General features: G+C 41.2%; 2 protein-coding genes across 3 annotated transcripts; both read right to left on the reverse strand.

Annotated features, from left to right (window-relative positions):
• Window positions 1–190: 190 nt before the first annotated feature.
• On the reverse strand, window positions 191–22,336 carry LOC6498930 (tubulin beta chain). Of its 2 annotated transcripts, none has more exons than XM_001955621.3 (7): window positions 22,057–22,336; window positions 7,242–7,476; window positions 6,159–6,388; window positions 2,351–2,518; window positions 1,951–2,215; window positions 470–792; window positions 191–402 (listed from the first exon to the last, which is right to left on the reverse strand). In XM_001955621.3, the coding sequence occupies exons 1-7, from the start codon at window positions 22,111–22,113 to the stop codon at window positions 307–309; spliced, it is 1,374 nt and encodes a 457-aa protein (XP_001955657.2). In that variant the 5' UTR covers window positions 22,114–22,336; the 3' UTR covers window positions 191–306. The 2 variants fall into 2 exon arrangements, with proteins under 2 accessions (XP_001955657.2, XP_014765828.1); XM_014910342.2 differs by lacking the exon at window positions 2,351–2,518 and adding an exon at window positions 2,653–2,820 and having other exon boundaries at window positions 22,057–22,335.
• An 835-nt stretch (window positions 22,337–23,171) lies between these two features.
• Window positions 23,172–24,126, reverse strand: LOC6498929 (seminase). The gene has a single exon (XM_001955622.4). The coding sequence runs from the start codon at window positions 24,078–24,080 to the stop codon at window positions 23,241–23,243; it is 840 nt and encodes a 279-aa protein (XP_001955658.3). The 5' UTR covers window positions 24,081–24,126; the 3' UTR covers window positions 23,172–23,240.
• Window positions 24,127–24,596: the final 470 nt, after the last annotated feature.

The following is a 24,596-nucleotide window of genomic DNA, read 5'->3' on the forward strand; positions in this document are numbered from 1 at the left end:
TGCCAATTTCTATCCGATTCTTCCGGGGGGATCCTCTTAAAAGCTGTGGAAAATGAATTGAAGGGTTTATGGCCCCCAGCCATGGCTGTATGAGAGGTCCTTGAGCGGTACAACTTAAACAAAATCGATTCTCCATCATTCTGCTAATATTAAATTATTGTATTGTAAATTAAAGTAAAAAAACTTCCAATTTGGAATCTACTACGAAAGCATAGTTACTAAATATTTATTTGAATCCTGGCTAGGTCAAATAATTTACAAAATAGTTTACAGGAAACAGTTATAGTTTTTGTAGAAACTAGGTCCTCATTCGGCGTTTCCGTTTTGCAGGACCTCTGACTCGTAGCCGTCTTGTTCGGCCTGCTCGTCATCGAATTCCACTTCTTCGTCGGCGGTGGCCTCCTAAAGTATTTATAAAAGTATTAAATATGGTGGCCCATTAAAGAAAGATAAAAATGAATATTCATACCTGATACTGTTGATACTCGGAAATCAAATCGTTCATATTGCTCTCTGCCTCGGTGAACTCCATTTCATCCATACCCTCGCCGGTGAACCAGTGGAGGAAGGCCTTGCGCCGGAACATGGCGGTGAATTGCTCGGAGATGCGCTTGAAGATCTCCTGGATGGCCGTGGAGTTGCCAATGAAGGTGGCGGACATCTTGAGGCCTCTGGGCGGGATGTCGCATACGGCCACTTTCACGTTGTTGGGTATCCATTCGACAAAGTAGCTGCTGTTCTTGCTCTGCACGTTAAGCATCTGGGTGTCCACCTCCTTCATGGACATGGGACCTGTTAATTATTGAGTAAGCGTTAGCGTTAAAAAAAAAAAACAAATGCCTCCAGGTAGGGGCCGGAAACTTTCTGCGTATTTACATCAAAAGCCAAGTTCGCTTTGATGCGCCAGCAGAATCCCCAAAATCCCTGAATATGAAATACTAAACGGCTTCTAAGTCCTCGCAGCGCACCTTGCCACCTGGGCCAACAGCGATTGCGAAGTAAAGCGGAGTTGGTATGGGATGCGGACACAAACAGTCCCAGGAGGTAACTAAAAAAGTTGTTTAAATTCCTTTTCTGGCATTTTTTTTCCTTTGGCCGCCTCTTTTGCCTCAACGAGCGGAGTCGTACACATTTTTGTGATTAATTATTTTGCAAGTATTTCTGGCAGGCAGTCGTCAGAAAGGCCAAAACGGATATGGATCCACGGATCTGGAGAAATCCGGAGATGGTGCAGTGCAGCCGGAGTCACGTTCAGCATGATTAGTTAAGCCAGGGGCCGTGTCAGGCGGCGGTCGCAATTCCCCAATGGATCTTGAAAGTAAATTTCTAATTACGCGCGTTTTGCGAGTCATCAGTCAAAAGCAAAGGGAATGGTGGCAGGAAATTCAAAGGAGCAGTCCTTGCGTACGCACACATACACACAAGGAATAACAAATGAAATATTATGCGGCATACTTTTGGGCGCCGCATCGCAGTTTATTAATTTAAAAATTAGCGCTAAAAAATGCCAACAGTCAGTTGAATATTGTTGGAGTGGAAATGTTTGGTGGACTAACAAATTTGCGTTACGGATTGCAGCCTTTTTAGCCAGCCAGCCGGGCATTAATCATTTTTAGTGGCGCCCATAAGTAGGCCCAGTGCTTGGCTAATAAAATCGTCGCCCAAAGCCAAGGACAAAAAAGCCAAGCCCCCCCAGAGAGTTGAAGGTGTTGCTACGTGCCTACGGGTCGGAAAAGCGACGGTCAGGTGCGCCACCGGCTGCCCATGACAAAGTGACAAAGTTTCCCCCGGATAAGCCGCCGCCGCCGTCTGAATAAATGAGCGGATAGATGGATGGATGGGTCTCCCCCTTGTTTTGGCTACGCGTGAAAGTGTTTAGGGTTTGTTGTTAAAAAACTATTTTTCCTTTCCCAGCCCACTTTCCTACTTCGACTCCCACTCAACACTCACCCCGGAAAATGCAGGCCACCGTTAGGTAACGTCCGTGCCGGGGATCGCAGGCAGTCATCATGTTCTTGGCATCGAACATCTGCTGGGTCAACTCGGCCACGGTCAGGGCGCGGTACTGCTGGGAGCCCTTGGCGGTAAGGGGAGCGAATCCGGGCATGAAGAAGTGCAGACGCGGGAAGGGCACCATGTTCACGGCCAGCTTGCGGAGATCGGCGTTCAGCTGACCGGGGAAACGCAGGCATGTGGTTACACCGGACATTGTGACCTGGATGGATTAAGATTTTTTAGTCATTTTAGTAGAAACTATATTTAAAACAATGTTTAAGAGTTGTATAAATAATTTTAGGTGACTTATATCCTTGCAGTTCCTTGTCTTCCAGTTCCATTGATTATTACTTACAGACACCAAGTGATTGAGATCCTCATATGAAGGAGATCCTAGGCGTAAAGTCCGGTAACATATATCATACAAGGCCTCATTGTCGATGCAGAATGTCAAGTCGGTGTCCATCAGGAGTTGATGCAGGGACAAAGTGGCATTGTATGGTTCCACCACCACCTCCGATACCTTTTCTCAAACAGGTGGCAGGGGTGTTCGGGATTGGGATTTGGAATTTGGTGCACAGGTTGGTGGACAGGGTGGGTGGACAGACAAACAAACAAACAAAGGAAGCATTAGACGGATGGAATTACGTTACTTACGGAAACCAGATGGTTAAGATCGCCATAAGTGGGCGACGAGAGCTTCAGCGTGCGGAAACAGATGTCGTAGAGAGCCTCGTTGTCAATGCAGAAGGTCTCGTCCGTGTTCTCCACTAGCTGGTGAATGGATAGCGTGGCATTGTAGGGCTCCACGACGGTGTCGGACACCTATCCGCATTAATCGCAAAAGGCCGAGCGACATGCAAAAATGAAAGCAGATTAATTAGCAAGGCGACCGGCAATCAAACAGGAGTGTAAAGGATTCAACGGGAATGTTAACTATGAAGGTTACTAAGAAAAAAGGACACCTTAATCCTAATATTTATTTACTCTTAAAGAGGACTTTCTACTAAATCCGAAGCAGCAGAATTGCTTTTGTTTCTTTTTCGGACATCAATTAATGAAGGCTCGACTGAGAATTGAAGTTTCGTCCTTTCGGGCAGCAGTTAATATTAAAATAATTGGTGTTTTCCTTGGCCCAATCCACTAGCCGGCACTTTGGAGCTAGAACATGAAAAATGCATTCTGCCAACAGGATGAATTTCGAATGCAGTGCCAACAGAATAGCAAACCCTATTAATACAGGCAGTTGTTCCTGTGCCTGCTGCAGTTGCAACAGTATCAATGATATGTTGAGCCTGGAGCGGCACTCAGGACGAGAGTTGCAGCATAAATGCAGTTGCATGTTGCACAAACATCTTTGTGTCTACCACTACACCCATCTTCTACTGTACAGTGTACACGCTTGTATTCAGTGTGTATTTCGTTTCAAATTCTGCAAATTGAAAATTATGTATTATCTTTGGCTGGCCCTCTATATTTGTGCAGGTAAGATGCATTGCTCTTGTTCGCAACTTGAAGGATGCTCTGCCAGGCAGGGTGTGGCATTAGGGGCGGGGGCGTGGCCGGTTAGTTCTGGGACAAACTTCACTCGAGTTTCGGATGGCCGTTTGCAAGGTGTGTGCACATAAATTGTGGCAATTATTTAATGGCCCCGGCCCTAGAGCGATAACATGTACACCCACGCACGGAAAGTGCACTACGAAGAAATGGTTCAGTTTTCATAACTCATAAAATATAGGGAATACTGTGCTTGAAGTGGACTCCTGACTGAAACTTTTTCGAGTGTATGCTCTCTACAAAACTCGCACTGAGTCCTGCCTGCACACCTTTGTCTACTTAGGCGGTACATGCAGTTAATACTAATGAGTTATGCTCGTGCACATGCATTTTGCATTTTGTATTTGCTATTTGTTTGATAGCCGCACTATTTGCACACCGCTTGGACACAATATTTGTCCACTCTGGTCTCCCTCTGGTTCCCTGCCAGGTATCCTGCCGGGAGAGTGGGCCCATCTAAATCTGGAGGATTTACGAGCATGCTTTTCGATATTATTGCAGTGCCCGACTGGCAGGTGCAAATCTCAGATGGCACCTTCCTATCACCGGCTTGGTCGGACGAAGAGCGAGGCGACAAAGGCCAAAGGGTATTTAAATCCTTTGACTGGCATCCGTTAATTAATGAACGCAATTAAAAGCTTTAATAATATGCTTGAACATACGTATGTGGAGAATTTATAAAGCAGAGATATAGCGTGATATGTTTTTTCCAGCTTTCCTATTTATTCTGCGCGAATGCGCTGCATTTGCATAATGGCGCTTATCAAAGCGTGGCGGCGACAAAGGCTTTACATCGCACCGATCCGATGGGTATGAAAAACTATTAAATTATACACACGTACATATTAAAACCGTTATAACGTGACAGGCATGTGTCAGGACAGGCCGCAATAAAATGACCGCCGAAGCCAAAACATTGCGGTAAGCCAGGCAAACCCAGCCCAGCCCATAAATAACACCCGAAAAACGGGCAAAGAATGGGAGGATATTGTGGGGCATTTAAAGTTAAGCCTGGCCCAGCCTGAGGGGGGGTGAAGGGATTCGAGTGGTTCAATAGTTGACCATTGGCGTTCAGCCGTGACGGTAATAAATTTAACGCAATTCGAGTTCAAAATGTAAGTTTCGTGTGGCATGGTGTTGGCTAAAAATTCCATAAAATTTATTGTGTACTCTGATATGCCAATAAGAACATTGTCAAATGTTAATTTCACGCCTCACCGACTTCTTTACTTACTGAATGGACACTGGACACTTGTAATTGTCCGATGTATAAGCGAAGAAATAAAATTATTATGTGGAGAATATGGTTGATGTCATTTTATATCTTGCCAACTGAAGCAAATCTAATACAGACTGACGGTTTGCCGTAAGCCTAATATGCAGAAATGAAAACATAATAGGCCAGCTTGCTTTACATTTCGGTAATCAAATATACTAAATGCCAGTTGTTCAAATATTAGCTTATTAAATAACGGCAAACATTTTGGCCTCGTATGCATATTAATCAACATGGCCATTTATTAGTAAAAAAATTCATAATTTAATATCTTTTCAGTTTTTGGAAATTAATTTCGAGTTGCACTTGTCAAAATATTGATATTTCCGAAAAAAGGCTCTCCCTAATGGTTTCATAAATTAGAAAATAATATAATTGCCTGGCTCAGGACACCGCCTGCCAATGACAATTAATTCTCTGCACTGAATTAATTTAATTAAATGCCAAAATGTAATTAAATGCGAATAATGCAAATGAAGGCGTATCACGTGCTGCGTATACATATATTCATAACTATACATATATTTCTGCAGTTGCATTTACGTGTAATATATGCATCTGGGTTAATTAAGCGGCAATTGAGGCGTGTCAAAAAGATGCGTGGCGGTATGAAAAATAAAAAGAATCTAAAAAAAATTGCATAGGATGAAGGGGAGGTCAGAAGGCCAGAGGCCCGAGGCCAGATGCCACCTTCTTGCGATTGCGAGCCACTAAATTGCATTGCCAATTAGGCTTTGGCCGCCGGTCGATGGCGGTGCTGCTAATTTCGCCTGCAAATTAATTAGAATTATTGGGAGAAAGCCGCGCCTGCCCTGGCACAAAGCCGCCAATTGAATTTAGCGTATGAATTGCATAAATAAAACAACATTTGCGGCGTCCTTTTTGGAAGCAAATACACGCACGACCAGCTCTCAGCGGCTTTTGCTTGCTAATTTGGCAAAAACGCGTGCAGGTGTAAAGCGCATTGGGTCTGTGGGTAGGCTTACTATCGCCACCAGGACACACCATGGGTATTTTATCCCATTATTTCAAATAAAGGAAAGCACTAACAAAAAATGGCTTAACTAAATTAGTTACTATTTTTGTAAAACAATTTTTTTGGGTTGTATTTAAATTATCTTTCCTGAACCATTTTAGAGCTTTGAACAAGCATTATTAAGATTCAACTTCATTTAAAACATATTCTAAACATTTATTTTGGTGCCGTGTAATTTGCGACACACTGTGCGTGGCTGTAAGCTGATTTTGCTAAGCGGATTGTATTCGTCCTGACCCCCCGATAATGATTTGGCGGAGTAGGCCAGGTGCCGCTATACAGGTGAGAGCTTACCTTTGGCGAGGGCACCACGGAGAAAGAGTTCATGATGCGGTCGGGATATTCCTCACGGATCTTGGAAATCAGCAGCGTACCCAAACCGGATCCGGTACCGCCACCCAATGAGTGAGCCAGTTGGAAGCCCTGGAGACAGTCGCATCCCTCGGACTCCTTGCGCAGAACCTCCAGGATAGAGTCGATCAGTTCGGCGCCCTCTGTGTAATGGCCCTTGGCCCAGTTGTTTCCTAAGAAAGAAGATTTTGTCAATTATTCTATGTCTCACTAGTTAAAAATAATAATTAATTGATTTTATTGTGCAATGGACGTTTTGGTTGATTGATTAAAATAATGCAAAAACCATCTTAAATACAGGCACATAATTAAAATAAAGAATCATGGTCAGCACCATCAACCATTGAAGCAAAAACAGAAGCCGCGTCGTTTGACATGTACAAAATTAATTTTCGTCGTCATCCGCAGGCCATTTTATAATTGCAATCATCATATGAGCATCATTAGCGGTGGGAGGGTGGGGCAGAGTATGAGGAGGGTACTTGTATTGCTGCCAGCAGCAGTAGATGCAGCAGTTGCATGAGCATCAGCATCAACAACAGGGATACATCGCAGAGCCTGCTGTTAGACGACAAACTCTCCTGTGATAACACCAACGGCCATGGTCTCCACCTTGTCAACTGGTTGTTGGTGCTCATCAAAGCAAGAGATATGTGGTACTGGCACTGGCGATGTGTGTTGTAGTTGGAGGCACCGAAAGTTGCTTCAACAAGACCAGGCAGCTAGGATATTCGCTGCAGCGCGGACATCGTCATTGATGTTCCAAAATCCGCAGGGCAACAAAAGAATAGGCTCTAGTGGGGCACGACAACATGGCTACATTGCAACAGAAGTGCAACAGAAATGCATTAGCCAAAATGCAAAACGAGTTTTCGACACTTTTCAAAATGAAACAGAAGTCTTCAGAGGAAGACATGAATTTACCTTCTTTATCATTTAATGGTTTAATTTTTTTTCTTCACATCATAAAAATAAGCGCAATAACAAAATTTTTTTTTGTAAATAGATAAAATTTTTTGAACTGACCTGCTCCGGACTGTCCAAAAACAAAGTTATCCGGGCGGAAGAGCTGGCCCATTGGCGACTGGCGAACAGAGTCCATGGTGCCTGGCTCCAGATCGATGAGCACGGCACGGGGCACGTACTTTCCGCTGCTAGCTTCGTTGTAGTAGACATCAATACGCTCGTGCTGCAGATCCGACTCGCCGTGGTAGTAGCCATTGGGGTCGATGCCGTGCTCGTCGGAGATGATTTCCCAGAACTGAAAATGCCAAGAGAAGGGAATTATAAGTGCCGTTTTCATAATGATTCAATAGCATAATGGATGCAGGCTCGAGTATGCAAAACTGTGGCTGTCGCAATGAGCTTATTTGCATACGTTCGCAGTCAGTCGTCCGTTTCACATGACGTATGAGTGATATTCAGTGGCAGCGCCCGGTTGTATGCAATAAAATAGCGCAAAATTCTTGGTATCAATTTTTCCTTTTTTGCGCTCGCGACGCGGTACAGAAATATTATTTTACAATCAATGTACCATGGTGCTTTTGGGTATACACATACCCACATACATATGTACATGATCGGGTATTACTGCTTGTACGGAGGTGTGTTTGTATTGCATTGCTTTGGCAATCAATGCATATATATATGAGTGTCCTTTTTACACGGTCCTTGCTTTTATTGCCGCCACCATCAGAGTCCTCGTCCTTGCTGCTATCTGTTGTCGATTTATGCGCGTGCATATGCTGCAACCCCCACGCCCCCCTCAGTTGCTCCACTTTTCCCATTTTTGTCTCACCCCTCCCACGCACTTCCACTGCCACACACACACATTCGCGCACCGAGCACTTTACATGCCGAGAGCAATTTCTGTTGCATATTTCCATGGGCGCGCATTTTTTCCTGCCGTGTTATTTTTTTGTTGTTGTGTAACGAGCGGGAATAATTGAATCCTTTTAGATGTTTTCATACCCATATATGTTATGAATGAATGTGTGTACGTGCATATATACAATATTCTCTGACCTCTCGCCCCCCCCGCCAAATCCAGTGCACCTTCATGGTGGATCCGCGACCCATCTCGATTCCGTTTCTCATTTTTATTTACACAAGAATTTCTCCTGCTTGGTGTGTGTTTGTTTTGTTTTGGGTTTGGCTCTTTATTTTTTATTGCACAATACGCTTGGCAAAACATTTCACGTTTGCTGCGCATATGAATTTCAAATTTTTAAAAATGTTTCAATCGTTTTACCCCCCTTTTGCTGCCCTACCACTCATCCGACAGGTGCGGGCAGGTAAGCGAGTCGGGAGTTCGGTCGCAGTCGAGAGTGTGGGGGAAAAATGCTAATTGTGAGAAAATCGCAATGTGCTCTCGGCTTGCCACCGCTTCCGTTTATCGAAATGATTTTTAATGGACTTTAAGGCGGCTGTGGAGGCCAAGGGCCATGAACATACATATATTTTATATTAAACACGGAAAAAGGGAATGGGTTTTTTTTTCATTTTATTTCAGTAAATGTCATGTCATATAGTGAGAAAAAAATATTTATAGGTTTTTACACTTGTTAATAATTAGCCAAGTTGAATGGATACTGATTTTCTCGCAGTGATCCTATTTTTTTCATATTTTTACTGCTTGACTGGCATTACCAGTCAGTCAGAACTGTGGAAGGTCGAAGGCAGATTGATTACTGAATATGAATTTTAATTAGTTGCACATGGCACATGGCGCGTGGCTGTGGAGATGCGACTTTCCCAGCTGGCGGGACTCTCTCTGCTGAAGTGCTTGTTGAGGAAACAGTAAGGAAGTACCCTGAATAATGCATGACACCCGGTGTTTATGTCAAGCCCTGTTGTCAGACATCCCGGCCAGCGAAGAGTGAGTCCTTTCTGGCGCACATTTGAGCCATAAATAGTTAAGTGGCTTGCGTAAAGCGTTGAAGTCTACTCATGCAGCTAACAAAGGGAAGGCGACTTGGGCGCTGGCTGGTGGCAAGGTGAAAGTTGTAAAAGTTCGAAAAATTTTGATAACGGTTGATTGCACACTCACAAAGGGTCCTAGCCGAAGCACACACCACCGCCACACATGTCCTTTGTGCTTGCCCCCGAGCTAGCATATGCTTCTCCATTTTTTTTTTTATTATTCCGCTTTTCCCGAAGACGCTATGCTAATCCGAGAGCCGCATAAATGTTTTCGTTGGCACTGCGATTGTTTGGCAAAAGTTTTATTCCTCCATTGGCTTTTAGACACGCAACAATGATAACAAGTTGCATGGCCAAAACACAGCCAACAGACAAGAGACAACAGACAAGAAAAATCGCTGGCCAAGAAAACTTTCCACTGGAGCTAACCCACGGTAGAAGTTTGGCCCTCACATGGAGAGGTCTCTGCTGTTTTTCGTTGTTGGACTGGCTTTTTCAAACATAACAAACTCGAAATATGACACTCAATTGTACGCATCGGTGGGCACTTTTGGCTTGACAATAACTTTGATTTGCATACGCAACCCTTAGCCCCTCCACTTTATTTTAGAGGAAAGCCCGCATGGGACATGACAGAGTTTGGAACTTACACAGAAAGGAAAAATGGATGTTTGGTTTTAATGGATATTCCAACAGAAAGAGGATGCAAGTTGTATTTAAAATATTTGTCTGACAAGTTCAATATCTAAGATTATGAATGTTTTAGTTGCTTTTTTCCCAGTGTCGTTGTTTGGGTGTTTCCTTGTCTGTTATAGTCCTTGGCACTTGTTGCCTGTGGGGAAATTTAAATGTGTTTCGTGTATTCTATGAAGCCAATTGCAGATAAGCGTTTTTCTTTTGACTACTTTCGGTCCGTTTACTGGCTGGTTTTTGGCTGTTGGTTGTTCCTTCTTGGTTTCTGGCATTGAGTGAGCAGCCCGGCACGCAGCATAATTTATTTATGAAAACTTTTGCCAGCTGATCTGCCCATCATCCTGGTCCGCTGGCTGCTGGTCCGCTTGCTTTTGACAACAAGACATCGCCAGTGCCAATGTTTGGCAGTTTGAAGTGGGTAAAGTGGCCCGGGACAGGCCATCAGTTTCCTATTTAAGGAATCACCCGAACTCGCACCCACCTATATACGCCAACCCCCTTATAATCACTCTCCCCTGTCAAGTCATTTTCAAAAGTAAGAAGCTAAAACAGAAAAAAAAACAATTACGTTGCCTTCATTTGCTTAAAACTTTCCCGGCTGCGGTCAAACTGCTTAATTACAAAATTGCGTTCATGTGCAAAGGGAACCTGGCCACAAAAAAAAGTACTTTGCCAGAAAAAAAGCCAGAAAAAAGGCGAAATGATCAAATTAAAAGTAAACAAAGAGCTGCGTGCGTTGGGCCAAAGCGGCGCCATTTTGTGTTTTGCCTGGAAAGTCCTTAAACGGACTTGAAAGAAATCCAGAATTAAAATTCCCTCAGCGTTTCAACAAAAACTGAAACAAAAGTCAAGTGGCCAAGCCGCGATCTACAGGAAGTAGAAAGAAACGCATAAATTAATTGTGGGCAGCTTCTACACTGCAAAAAAAGGATAATATTCTATAAACTATGCTTTCTTTGATATGTTTTATACTTTTATTTATGTTATTAAAATATATTTTAATTAATATTATTTTCTTTGTGCACCTTTGAGTCCTTATCCTTAGCTGGCGGCTATAAAAGGACAATTTTGAGAAAGACAGGGATGCGTGATGCGCAAAGGAACGGAAGTGCATGTCGCACCGGAAGTGAGCCCTAGGAGGGCCAAAGTGGCGGGATGGGGAAATGGGGGCGTGGCAGATTGCTCAGCAGCTGCGTTTGCATACTAAATTTGATGCTCTAGCTCGCGGCTAACATAAATAATAAACAATTGCAGTAATAAATATTAAATGATGGCCAAGCTTGTCTCCAGGCGCCGAGCTTGACATGCGATAGGATTTCGGCAGATTTTGTCAGGAGTTCATAAATTTAAATTGTTGAAGCTTGAACATGACGGGAGAAATCAAATAGACCAAACTATCTGTAAGCGAATTCCCCCAGAGGGTGATTGGAGAATATGGAAAACCAATTCATTTGCAAATACAAATACTGCATCATTTTGTTTGATTTTGTTTGTTAGTTTTAATTATTTGGATTTTTTGAGACCAGCCTACCCTGCACTCAATTATGTTGTCATCTGCCAGACAATCAACTTCAAATATTCAATTATTCTAAACCATTAAATGTATATTGTGCTCCCTGGTGGTGTAGAACTTTCATTACAATTTAATTAAAATAATTAATTAAATGTCTGTATAAGCAAATATGCTTGCCCATTCGAGAGTTCCTCGAACTATGACAAAAAACTCTGATAAAAACTGCATTTCTAATTAACATTCTGGGTTAAAAATTTAAATTATTTCACATGGACTACGCATGGGGTCTTAAAGCCATCTCCTCGGGTGATTTCTTAATCCGCCAACCACCTCGACTCCAATTTGAATTGCTTTTCCAATTTTCGGACACTGGAATTATACTAATTATAAAATAATAAACAGGATTTCAACGCATTTCGATCATTTGCCAATTTACAAATGTGCGACAAATCCGTGCGATTTGCGGGCAAACGCTTAAAATGCAAAGCGCTGGCCAACTAAGTTAATTTATTTTAATTTTGCCGGCCGAACCGAAACATATATTTGAATATTTTGGCATTTGGCTCAGACGTGGATGCGGGTGTGTGTGTTAGAGGATTGCATTTGGCGTCCATTAGAGTAATGAGCTTTGTGGGGGCGATGGTGTTGAATATGGCATTCAAAAATACAGAAACAGACACCGAAAGCGAAACACAACCCTTGCCAATGAGGGCTATAAAACTGAAAATGGCAAAACACTCTGGAAACTTAACGGCCGCCCATCGACGGATGACACTTTGCAGCCTGCGGCCATAAACCATTCCGATTGCCAGCGACAGAAAAAAAAGAACAAAAAAAAAAAAGAATAAATCCACCATATAGATGGGCCATCCGATGTATGTATATCCGATATCCGGGCAATTGGCAGCTGAGCTCCATCCGTCTCCGACTGCTCAAAAATGCAATTTATGTGTGCGGAGCAGCGCAAATAACGAATTGTACCCCAAACTACTCTTAATGCTTCGCAGCGAGTTGGAGTGTAAGCATATTTTGTAATAACACTAAAAGGATCTTATCGACAGTTGACAGTTGTACTCGCATGTTGTCTTTATTGGCCGGAGTCGTTTAGGGTCATAAAACGCTTGAGTATAGCTTGCTTTTCGGGGCTTCCAACCGAAAATCCAAAAACAGGACACAGTGCTTTGTGGATTCCATTCCGAGAGCATAATTAGACTCACGTAGCCATTGCGAATGAAGCAATTGGCGATGCAGCTGCAATTTATTGCCCGGAATCTGAACACACTAGTCCACACACACACTATACACACACTAACAATATGTGTATATAAAGCAGCCTCAATTTGGACGGCACGTGTGAGTTTCGAGGCGAGCTTGGTTCGCCAGAAAAATGCAATTTTTCCCTCTGTAAATTACCCTTTGTACGCGAGCGCGCTCGCACGGCATGTCTGCATGGCAGCTGAATTTGCAATTGCATTTATCGTCAAGTGCATCAATTTAAATGTGGCCACTAATTGTCATTATCAGTGCGTTGCACGGCGTTCGCTCCGCCGTTTCTGTATCAGGACTCTGTTGTTTATGTTGTGTTTTTATTATTTTATATTTTTTTTAATTGCTTGCCGAATTAAAGTGCGAAATGGCTGTTCAACAGTCTGGCCATTTGGGGATTTTCAAGATGCCCGAGTAATTTAATCAGCCAGGAACGGAACGGAATGTTACCTAGTATTAAGGCTCGAGCAAAGACTCTTGTCTAGCAAGGATATGCAAATATTTGTTCATTAGTATTGGTCATTCGGCTTTCGGCTTATTGTGTGGTCCCGCCTGTATGCATTAAACACATACAGCGACACTGCCGATGGTGTTGGTATTAGTATTGGTATGGCTTATTTCGCATTGCCGTGCAAGGACAACGATGACGCAGTCTAAGTGCAACATCAAATAGCTTATAATTAAAATTTCCATAACTCATACGCACAGTTGTCGGCGACGAGCACGGGTCGAAATTAAATAAGTGAAATTCTTTGACTTGAAATAATCAGGATATCATGATGCATTTCAAGAATATTAATTCTTAGTGGTGGGGTATTAGGAAGATTTTATGTATTTATTAAAGGTTCTGATTAACTTCTTGAGCCTCCCTCGTTGTTGGCAAATATTTAAGGCCATTGTCTTTGGTGGTTAGCCCTCTGAAGGCATTGTTTTTACTTCCAGAACATATCAGTGTTCCAAATATATGTACGTACATGTTTAGGAATGTGAAGCTGTATCAATGGCATGGCTTCATTTGAACTCAACACACTGACTGTCGACTAACACACAATTTCAATTGAGATTTCAATAATTGTCGATTTAGATATGTAAATATTTATTGTATATTCCGTTGGCCGAATTGCTATTGACTTAACTAATGTGCCCGGGTGTGTCTGCGCGTGTGTGCCTCGTGGGCTGTGTGTTGCCACCATGGCCCCGATTGTTTGCTGCTGCGTGGTTGAAACGAGGCAAACATGTCCCGGTTCAGATTTGATTTGAGACCAGGTGGTTCAGCAGCGGTTGATGCATTGTCATTCAATAAATTTTAAAGGCTTGCTTTGGGATAGAGATGCGAAAAAATATTTAATAATCCTTCTGCCGAATGCTCTCAACGATAGGGTTTTTCGGCTTTTGTAGGCCGAAGGGTTGTTATAATATTTGCTAATGGGAAACGGCAGTTGCCGTATGTTTTACGGCCCCTCCGGCCATATAAACGACCATCTCTTGCACTCCATCATACTGTATGCACACAAACACGGAAACACTGCTGCCGAGAGCAAAGAGGGTAATAATAATAATATTTATATGGTAAGCGATATGAAGTTGGTGGCTTGAAGAACACTTTGCCAAAAGCTAAATAAATAAGCAGTGCCAGGCCCCCGGAAGTGATGCCTCATACACGTGCAGGCATTTTTTGGACGGTGACTGGAGTCAACACCATGTGGTGTTCCACGGCAAGTGCCATCCCCAACCACCTGACTAGAAGATGAGGCATCTGAGACGCCTTAGAAAAGAGGTCACTGCCTAGCTTTAAAGACAAATGCTATTTGTTTGCCCAACTAATTATTTTTTTACCCCCAAAAGCCAGTCGCTTTATTTAATCTGAGGTCTGGCTTTATTAAGTGCTGGACAAATCAATCGCTGTTGGTTATTAATGACCATAATAGCATTACTTTTTGTTGCTTCCTCAAGTGCCACTTCGCTATTAAAATAATTCATGTTTTTTATAATACGCTAACGAATATTTGCTGGCCATTTAATGATTGCAGTCAAATGCAGTGGAATCGATAAAATAAAAGGACAGCCGCACCGAACTGCATTCCGATAAAGAACTGAACAAACTTTCGGACTATTAATCAATTTCGATCTGTCTATCTCTGTCACTGGGGCCGAGTGCATTTTCTGATAAAACTTGGTCATTTTGCGGCAATATCCTATAACGATTTTTATGATTCAGCAATGGAATTAATTTTTATTACGACCAAGCGTGAACATCCCTTTGACCATTTGATCATTCCCCTTCCCGTTGCCGCCAATATTTTCAAAAAACTTTTTATGCAGCTTCCTCGTACTGTTTTATTTTTCATTTTAATTGCCATTTGGATGCGAAATGGCGGGTAATATATGTACGAGCATAAAAAATCCAATTAATACTGTTTGTCAAATAAGGCTGAAATGAAATACAATATAAGGCCAATGCAAATACGCCAAATTGAAAAGCTTGTATGTAAAGCGCGCAAATATTTTTGTAGTCTCTGACCGAGAACTAAAATCTAACCGGCTCCTATGCCTCCGGCTCATTCTACAGGATTTTTCAAAATTTAATACAGTCCAGAGAACCGGGCCTAATTGAATTGAGTTGAAATTGGTCGGCAATAGCAACCAAAAACAAGAAAGGAAAGCTAACTTCGGGCGGAGCCGAAGTTGATATACCCTTGCAGTTCAGTCGCAGTCCGCTAGGTGGCGCCACGCATCTTATATTATTAGATATGTAGCGGATCGTATATAGTCGGCCGATCCTTACGAAAATTGGCAGATCAGATTTTTTTTCCCAAAATAGAATCTGTACCAAATCCCATCTTTCTAACTTAAAAAACACCAAAGTTATGCCAATTTCGATCGTTGTATGACAGCTATAGGATATAGTCGGCCGATCCTTATGAAATTTTGTACATAAGATATTTTGGTCAAACATAACTTGTGTGGAAAGTCTCAACTCTCTAACTTAAAAAACACTAAAGTTATGGCATTTCCGATCAATCAGTTATATGGCAGCTATAGGATATAGTCGACCGATCCCGGCCGTTCCGACTTATATACTGCCTGCAACAGAAAGAAGGGTGTGTGCAAAGTTTCAACTCGATAGCTTTAAAACTGAGAGACTAGTTTGCGTAGAAACAGACAGACGGACAGACGGACAGACGGACAGACGGACATGCTCATATCGACTCAGGAGGTGATCCTGATCAAGAATATATATACTTTATAGGGTCGGAGATGTCTCCTTCACTGCGTTGCACACTTTTGACCAAAATTATAATACCCTCTGCAAGGGTATAATAATTGCAGCGCTCTTAAAATATTTTGATTAATTTCGTTGCGCTAACTTGACAGACCACAAATTTAAATTATGCTCTAATATGTGTGCGTACATCTGCGCAATTTGGCAAATGTGTTGATCCAGCCATCATTATGGCCGAAACCAGGATTGTTGATTCTAATACTGATTCACCGACGCACCGCTGCCACTCGACAAAAACAATCCGCATTTAGGCTAAGTTATTCGTGCATTTGCGGTTTTGTTCGCCTGAAATATCGAATTTCTTTTCGCAATTTAATGGTTTCCCCCCACACCTGCCATAAATTATAAAACCGATGTTAATCTTTCAAAGACAGGCAGCGGGACATATGTTTGTCCAAACATGTACAAACAAATACTATTTGAGCGTGGATTTCACAGCCACGCATAAATGATAAATATTTCGACCACATTGGTTTTTAATGAGGTTTGGCGCAATCGAAATTTTTCCGTATCGGAATTGGAATCGGAATTATTCACGGCACTTATTGAAAAATAATATTTTACTTCAATAACTATTTTCAAGTAAAAAAATTTCCAACTATCCATGCCACAAAATAGCTCGGTTTTGGATAGGCATAACACAAGCCCCTCCAAGGCGTAGAGGGTATTTTGAGTTCTAAATTAATCCACCGGCAGTTGTTTATTTAGGCAAACTATTTTCCTGTATATTTTGCTGAACAATTAGTCAACGCAATTTGCGAAAATAAAATAAAACGATCCAAAATGAATCGGAACAGAACACGTGCGAAGCGGCGCAAAACCAATCTTGATTATTGTTATTTTCGCGAGTTATATATTTTTGGCTTAATTATGTTTCGTTTTGCCATAAATTTGCTGGCATTTTGCGGTTAATATCTGCCAGCCGAATGCTTTATGTGCCCAGGGGCTTCTGTAAAATTCCGTTGCCTGCTTATCGGGAAGACAACAATTTGTAGCTGTAGCCGGAGCAAATCCAATTGCATAAATAATTCGAAAACTTTGGGGCGCTTTAAATGCATTTCGGAGTTGCTTTATTGTATTATTAATTTTTTCGTAAATACCAGATTACAATTGGGCAACATATTTCATTGCGTGCCGGCGCTATCTGCTGAAGTGCAGAGCTCGCTGCCCGTGTAATGCGCAATAATTACAATTTGCGGCTTGCAATTTCAATAATATAAAATTACCAAAGTAATTGAAAAAACTGGGAGCAAAAAACGAAACGAAAAAGGGCCGGTGCGAGAGCAAAACAATTGCTGGAATAACAATGGTAATGAAACATATGCCGCCGCTGCTCTCCAACTCCACTTACCATATGCAATTTGCACTTTTGCCGGAGACTGGATGGTAGGATGGTAGAACGGTCGGATGGCCTGGACGATTGGATGGTCGGATGGCAGGCGTTAAGAGCAGCATGAGAAATTAATGAGCATAAGAGCGGAATGCTTTTTAAAAGTGTTAAATAAATAACAAATGGCCATTTGTCGGTCTCGGCACCCTGGGCCTTCAACCATTGTTGGCCTGGTCAACCTGTCAGCTCAGTTGGAGCAAGCGGCTTACAGGTGCCCACAAAACCAGGTGTAAAATAAGTGAAGGAGCAGGAGCAGCCAAAGTACTTCGAGTTTGTTTTCTTTTCTTTTTATGCTCTTGCTGGGGGTCTTATAATTTTGTCGAAAAGTGTACACAGCCATGAAGAAGATATCTCAGATGTAAAAAAGCTATTAAAGATCACCTTTGGATCGGATGGAAAGTGGGAAGGATATAGTTATTTGGGTCAGACGAAGGTATTGTTTTAAGTTGGATGTTAGGATGTATACCTTAAAAGAGGGTTTTTTTAACACAAAAATTATTTAATTTATATCTTGAATAAGAAAAAATATCACTACTAATCATTTGAGGTAATGCGCTTAAAGATCGCATGTAAAATTAATAGGAAATCGTTATATCCTTTGCCCCAAGGCGTTTGTCTTTACTAAAGACTTCATAATTAAATATTTTTTTATTAAGGTTGTAAAGGATTATGCTATTTTTTTAAGAAAAATATCATTATGATTTTTAAATACCCAGTTATAGCCATCAATCGCCATATTATAAACCATTGTTGTATTTTCTAACTCTTCTAAAAACATAGCCATTTGGGTAAATGCCATTTTCGGAACAAATTTTTGTCACCTTTTTGTGTGTGCACATGTTTCTAATATTTATGCGAAGTTTCTTTTTTGTGATTTCCCCTTTTGTTCATCAATTTGCATGCACATGTTCAAAGCAAAGCGTAACGGAGCAAAAATATATACATAAATAAGTAATTTTTATATTCCATCAAGCCAGGAGCAGCGAAAAAGGGAGTTTACAAGACTACATATGCATATATGGATGTACTATATGGATGTGGATGGGGGAAATATTTATAAAAATTCCCTTTTGTTTATTTATAATCAGTTTGTGCAACAGAGCGGTGGCGCTGCTCTGCCCTTCCATTTTCCGCAACCCTGGCCATGGACCGCGGGCTACTCCACCTCACTGCCATTTTCTATTGCATACCGCTAGGCGCAAGGTTGCTAGGATCCAGCAGCTGCAGAATTGTGAGAGTGTGTGCCTCATTTGGTATGCATAAACGCATTTTTATGTAAATTGAAAAATATTTTGCCAGCGTGGAAAAAAATGAACGGGGATATTGCTTCCACTTTCCCCACGAACGATTCTTTTTCGCTTACGGCTTGTTGCATGTTAAAGTAATTGCTGCCCTCCATTGACCATGGCGTAGCTATTGTGCCGGAATCGGATTTCATATCGGTCTATATATGTATAGCTAATCATCAGGCCACAAAAAACACCCATAAAGCCGGACATTAAATCTGATTACTTGAGACGTCGCTATGGACACGCGATCCCAATTTTGTCCAATTTGCATGTGCAAGAATTGAATTTAATTGTGTGGGATATGGCTGGTCAGAAAGGTATCTGCACTTAAGAAAACTATTGCACTTGCTATTGCACGAGGTTGAATCGTTTATCATATTGTGTAATAATTTTCAACCATAACCTTTTTTCAAGTATCTCATCGCTGGCAATCCTCTGAACTGAAATGAAGATGCCAACTAAGTTATCAATGGCTTGTTTTTCCAGCCACAGCCATCAACATCAACATCCGTGTGTATATGCAATGCCACACAGGAAAATTGCATTTGCATACGGGCGGGCACATTACCGATGACGTTATGACGTGCCGGAGGCATCTAAGCCAGGCCATAACGTAATCCAATGTTTCCCCAGCTGCCCCCAACCCGATTTCGGATAACCATGGATAACCATAAAGAAATTACGGCGGCGATAGTTGTTGCCAGCTAGCTCGCGCCATCGATAATTCAATTTTGTGCATTATTTTGGTGCTGCTCGATGATGCCTTGCCATTATATGCTAAACAAATGTATCCCGGGGCCAGGATATATGTATGCTAGAAATACCAGCAAATGGATAGATATGCAGGCGGCACAAAGGAGCAAGGCAAGGAATTTTTGCATGTCTTTGCTTATTTTACCCTTTAATTTTATTGTCTGTTGCCTGGCTTTCTGTTTTCTCCTTTTCGTCGCTCCACTCGTCTATAAATTTCATCCGCACTTTCCCCGCCATACCGGCTGAACGTTTCTGCCTCGTCTTTATGCCATGCCGTAAATAGATTTTCCTTGTTATTGTTCGCAAAATGATTTAGGGAAAATTAGGTTTATGTAAATAATGAAAAAAGCGAAGAAGAAAACGAACAAACTCTCGCTGCAGGCCAAAAAAGACGACCGCTGCAAATATCCTTGGTGTGAGATGGCTTTCGTTCGGCATACATATGTGATCAATTTTGTGTGTTGGCAGGAGAAACCGGAAGACGCTTTTAGAGCATTTCACAAAATTACAAAAAAAAAAAAGGGGAAATTCTAATCGATTAAATATCTTTCATCTATACAGATAAGCTTTAAAGTAAAAATAAGCACAATTTAATGGAAAAATGTTATGCTTTTCAAACAATACGTTTGTAGCTATTGTCTAATTGAAAGATTTCTGTTTTAATAATTGCTGTGTTTTTATTTACTGCCCATTCATGTATGAATAAGCTCTGTTTTTAATGTGTAATCAATCTGTTAGTTTTTTTATTTGCTTATTGTCCTTTATCAGCAGAGCAATTAGTTTTGGAATTTTATTTAAAAACTGCGTTCACAATTTACGCTATTGTGCACTGCCACGCAGACAATTTTGCATATTTATTATTTGTTTATTCTAGGCTGCAGCCATAATTCATACTGACAGCCAATTAATCAGAAAAGGACATTCAATTAAGGCACAAAATCGTGTTGACAAAAAAAAAAGGAGAAAATGGCGTATGTAGGAGACAAGCAGCAAAATATGTTCGCTTTGATTATTTTCAAATTTAATGCACCAACAAACAAGTTTTATGCAATCTATAAAGATTCGATAAGCGTTAAACTGCATAAATAATAGCCTATATTTTTTTTTTGTTAGATAAACATTGGCCGCAACAATGGCGGCAAAGGTTGAAAGTAATAATGGTCGGTTTTGGGGGGCGGATACGTAACGAGATTGGCCCTTGGCTTTGTCCCTGCAAAGTGCGTTCTAATTAACTCGAAAGGCGCTCGCGAAAACACGCAAAAAAGTGCTTTAAAATATGTGCGAGTGTGTTTACATAAAAATGAAGTGGAAAAGCGTGTAAAACAGTGTAAAAGCAGGAGGAGAGCCGGCGAAATATGCAAACGGCCGGAGAAAACTGTGCTGGGAAAGCCGGGGAAAGACACAAAAAATAAAAAGCACAAAAAACTGTGTCAAACGTCAATGACTGCCCCATGTTGTGGCGGCACTGAAAGAAAAAACCATCAAGTCAGATTGTTTCTATCAGCTTTCAACATTAGACAATAAAATTTCAGAGGCATTACTGTTTTTTTCAGTGCATTGTTGATGATGTTGTTGATGTTTCTGGATTTCCATGACGCGGCAAATTGTGCGAGTTAATGTTAATGCGCTGAATTAGCTTAGAATGGGCAACCACTAGCAAGTTTGGGTGCGGATTTACAGCAATGTTTTCATTTTAGCATTTCTAATTGCGAAGAAACATGCCCAGAACTCAGAACTTTGTTGCTTTCACGGCACCATTCAAATAACTGAACACAATATGTAATTGCTATTTTCAGCTCTGGCCTATCTGGCCTAGGTTTTTTTTATTTGGCAGGTACTTATGTTTTAAGTTTTGTAAACAAGTTTACTGATTAGAGTTCACTTGATAGCGTGAAACACACATAAGCCCGGCAGTTTGTCTTAGTCAGAGGCGAGTCATATATATCTGATACTACTAACATGCCCAACTGGCATAATTACAGAAACGTACGAGTTTCTTTTATGCTTTTTATTAGATCACTCACTCATCAGCGTAAGACCAGTCGACTGTGCGAGGGCAATCGTAAAAAGAGTCTCATGAAAAGTATCCGAGACCAGTTGAGTTTCCGAACAATGCCTGCTGCCCCAAAGACGGAAGCATCAAAGAAACCTTCGGTCTAGTTTCGAAATACATGTTACTATGCTTCCCGACAAACAAACTTGACTCACGGATTGTGTTTCTTGAAGACGCTGGCGATTAAGGTGAGTTTTGTTGCTCTTGGCTTGGAGCAATTTACTAAAAGGCTAGCTAATTGTTTACACCTGACTTGTGAGCACATTTTGGGATATAATTGACGGCGATATGCTCTGAGCCCAAGGTAATTTGAATGTGATATTCGCAGCGGGCTGAACTTGCTATCTTCCAGGCGATAAGATAAACTGCAGAGCTTTCGCGAGCTGTAGTTCGTCAGGTTTCTTTAATGTTTGCAGTTTTATAGTTTCTCGGACCAGCGAAATAATCTTTTCGCCCCTCATTTCTAAATTGCTTTCCCCCCCAAACAAAATAGAAAAGAGCGGGCGATAAACTAAACCAGAGAGTGTTTTCTTCTTTAGTCGCTGCTCGGTTCTCACTCGGTTTTATAATTAAACATGTGAGGTTAGGATAGCGTGAAAATACAAAAAAAAAAAAATAGATTATCGAGCAAGGGTGCGCTGTTGTGCTACGGCACCTATGAAATATTAATCATACGCACCTTTGAACCGATCTGATTGCCACATTGGCCCGCCTGCAGATGGACGATTTCCCTCATTTTGCAATTATTTCAGAAGACTTGTCGGCTGAATTAGATTCAATATAGCAAAGTGACGCACTCACGCACTATCAGCACTAATCGGAGCAATCACAAATCACACACGTACTCGGGGACGGATCGGCCGCGGGGGAAGAGTTGGAAGAATGCTTCGGAACCGGAACGGAACGATCGACGGGCGCTCGCTTCGAGAATCCAACGTGAACTGAAAGACCGCATAGCGACCCACTGGGCACATAGTGCTCATTTTTGAAAAGTGGGAGGGGGCGACTGGTTAGTGTGGCACTAGAAAAAAGCGATAAAAGTTTGACATCTCTTAAAAACTTCATTGTAGAGAGTCTATTTAAGTTTCATAAATTTTCAGTAGATTTTGTCATGAAAACAAAATATTTCTCATTATTTCTGAATCAATACTATCTTAATATTCTTTTGTATTTTAGCTAAAATATGAAGGTACGATCACCAATGTTCTATGTTATGTATTTTTTATAATTAAACAAAAAAAAAATAAATTTTTTTAAAGTGCAAAGAGCGTCAGAGAGCAGAGGTTGAAAATTCTGCCGGCTAGCTCGGAGCGGCTGGGAAACTCTGCCACAATAAAAGTGACTATGAGATATTTTCACTAGCCGCGTGTTTTGTTGTCTCTCGATTTTCCCCCTTTTCTTTTGATTTCTATTAAGAATACATACATAGGTGTATATTTTTTAATACTACCGCTTGCCGGCGCCAACGCTGCACTTTTTGCTCTCACCTTACGCTTGGTTGGGTGTGTGAGAAAAACGCTCGAGAGGGCACATTAATGAAAAACAGAGAGAGGTGCGCTCGGAGAGAGAAGAACGGAAGATAGCACGTGAGTAGAAGGTGCAAAGAGCTCAAAATTCTACATTCTACAAAGTATCTGTATCTTTTTATGTATCAAGAAGTGTAGATACGTAAAGTACAATAATAATATTGCATATCCACATATCCATGTAAGAAAATAATTTTTTTTAATTTTTGTAACATTTTCTGAGATCATTCTGCTTCAAAATCTAGACATTTTATTATATTTATTATATTATATTTTATTTGCAACTGAATACAGTATTTTTAATATTTATTTGGTTCCAATTTTTGTTTCTCTTTTATCAGTTGCCCATGGATTCCATCGTATTTTTTATAAAGTTAGCATAGTAGCGGACGCTCATGTAAACATCGGGCTTTTCGCTTTGACCGCACTCCCAGGTCCATGTGTTCACGCCACACACCTCGTTCCGGAACATCAGTGGTCCGCCAGAGTCGCCATCGCAGATGGTGCGTTTCTTGTGACCCCCGGCGCAGAGGATATTTGGCGGCAAGACGCGTTTCAGCTTGCGTTGACATTCTTTCCGACCCATAATAGGCACAGTAATGGTACGGAGACTGTTCCTTGCAGATCTTGCGGGATCTTGTTGTTTTTCATTCTTGCCCCAACCCGCTACGGTAACAAACTCACTCGGAAAAATTTCCATGGAGCACATTTTGGCATAGCCAATGTACTTGCTTTGCATCGGATATTTTACCTTTGCCACAGCAATATCGGCGATGAAGTCAGTCTTTTTGAATTTAGGATGCTGCCTCACCTGGATAAGTTCGTTTTTCTTTGTCAATGTTCGTGAATCTACCTCATCCGATCTCCCGGCAACAGCGTGAAAGTCTGTCTGCGCACCCTTCTCAAAACAATGGGCCGCTGTTATAAAATGTCGTGGTGACAGAAGAGTTCCCGAGCAAACCAGGGCATTATTTTTAAAAATTTGCACAGCAAAGCCGCCGAGTGCTCCGTTTTTTATCGCCTTACCTCCGTAAACTCTTGGCTGTATTCTTGGAGCTGATGTCACATCGTCTTCGGTAACTGTTAAAAGGGAGCTAGTAGCTTCATCTTCTTCAGTAACTGCTGCAAAGGATGTACAAAATAGCAATGAAATTTGAAATAGCGAAATTATTTGCATTGCGATACAATTTCTAAGAGCGTCTAAGACTGAAGAAGGCAAAATGTTGACTGCTTATTAAATATAAAGAAATTGATTCGTTTCTTGATACTCTACTGAGAGCGTAGAAATCTCATTTAATTTTTCTTATACTTTTATTCTTAAATTTATGAGACTTTTCGAGTTCTCATTACATAGAGTTAAACTTTATTTTTTTCATCAAGACAATTATAATATTATAATTATTTTTTTATTTTCATGAAACATCAGATACAAAGTAAACGACAATGGTTTGTTCGATAAAGAATATTTCATACGATTGTTTTATAATCTTTCTGAGAAGTGTCAGAAGAAAAGTGTGACATTTACTCTAAAAAAGTAAATAAAACCGTGTTGTGTTAGTCTGAAAATTAAATCAGAGAAAAGTTCCTTAAAACAAGAAACCAAAATTTTGTCAAAGCTTAGTTTGTACCGAATCCTTTGAGGAATTCAAACAATAAGTTTTTTTTACTGGCCAATGGGGTTGGAGCCGTGACA

The sequence above is a fragment of the Drosophila ananassae genome, chromosome 2L (genome assembly GCF_017639315.1).
Source record: "Drosophila ananassae strain 14024-0371.13 chromosome 2L, ASM1763931v2, whole genome shotgun sequence".
Taxonomy (NCBI): domain Eukaryota; kingdom Metazoa; phylum Arthropoda; class Insecta; order Diptera; family Drosophilidae; genus Drosophila; species Drosophila ananassae.

Excerpts from the sequence above, each read along its gene's own strand:
- LOC6498929 (XM_001955622.4), bottom strand. The coding sequence starts at position 24,080 with ATGCAAATAATTTCGCTATTTCAAATTTCATTGCTATTTTGTACATCC.
- LOC6498930 (XM_001955621.3), bottom strand. The coding sequence starts at position 22,113 with ATGAGGGAAATCGTCCATCTGCAGGCGGGCCAATGTGGCAATCAGATC. Across the intron at positions 6,389-7,241 it reads TTTTGGACAGTCCGGAGCAG|GAAACAACTGGGCCAAGGGC; the intron begins GTCAGTTCAAAA and ends CTTCTTTCTTAG. Across the intron at positions 403-469 it reads CCGAGTATCAACAGTATCAG|GAGGCCACCGCCGACGAAGA; the intron begins GTATGAATATTC and ends TAAATACTTTAG.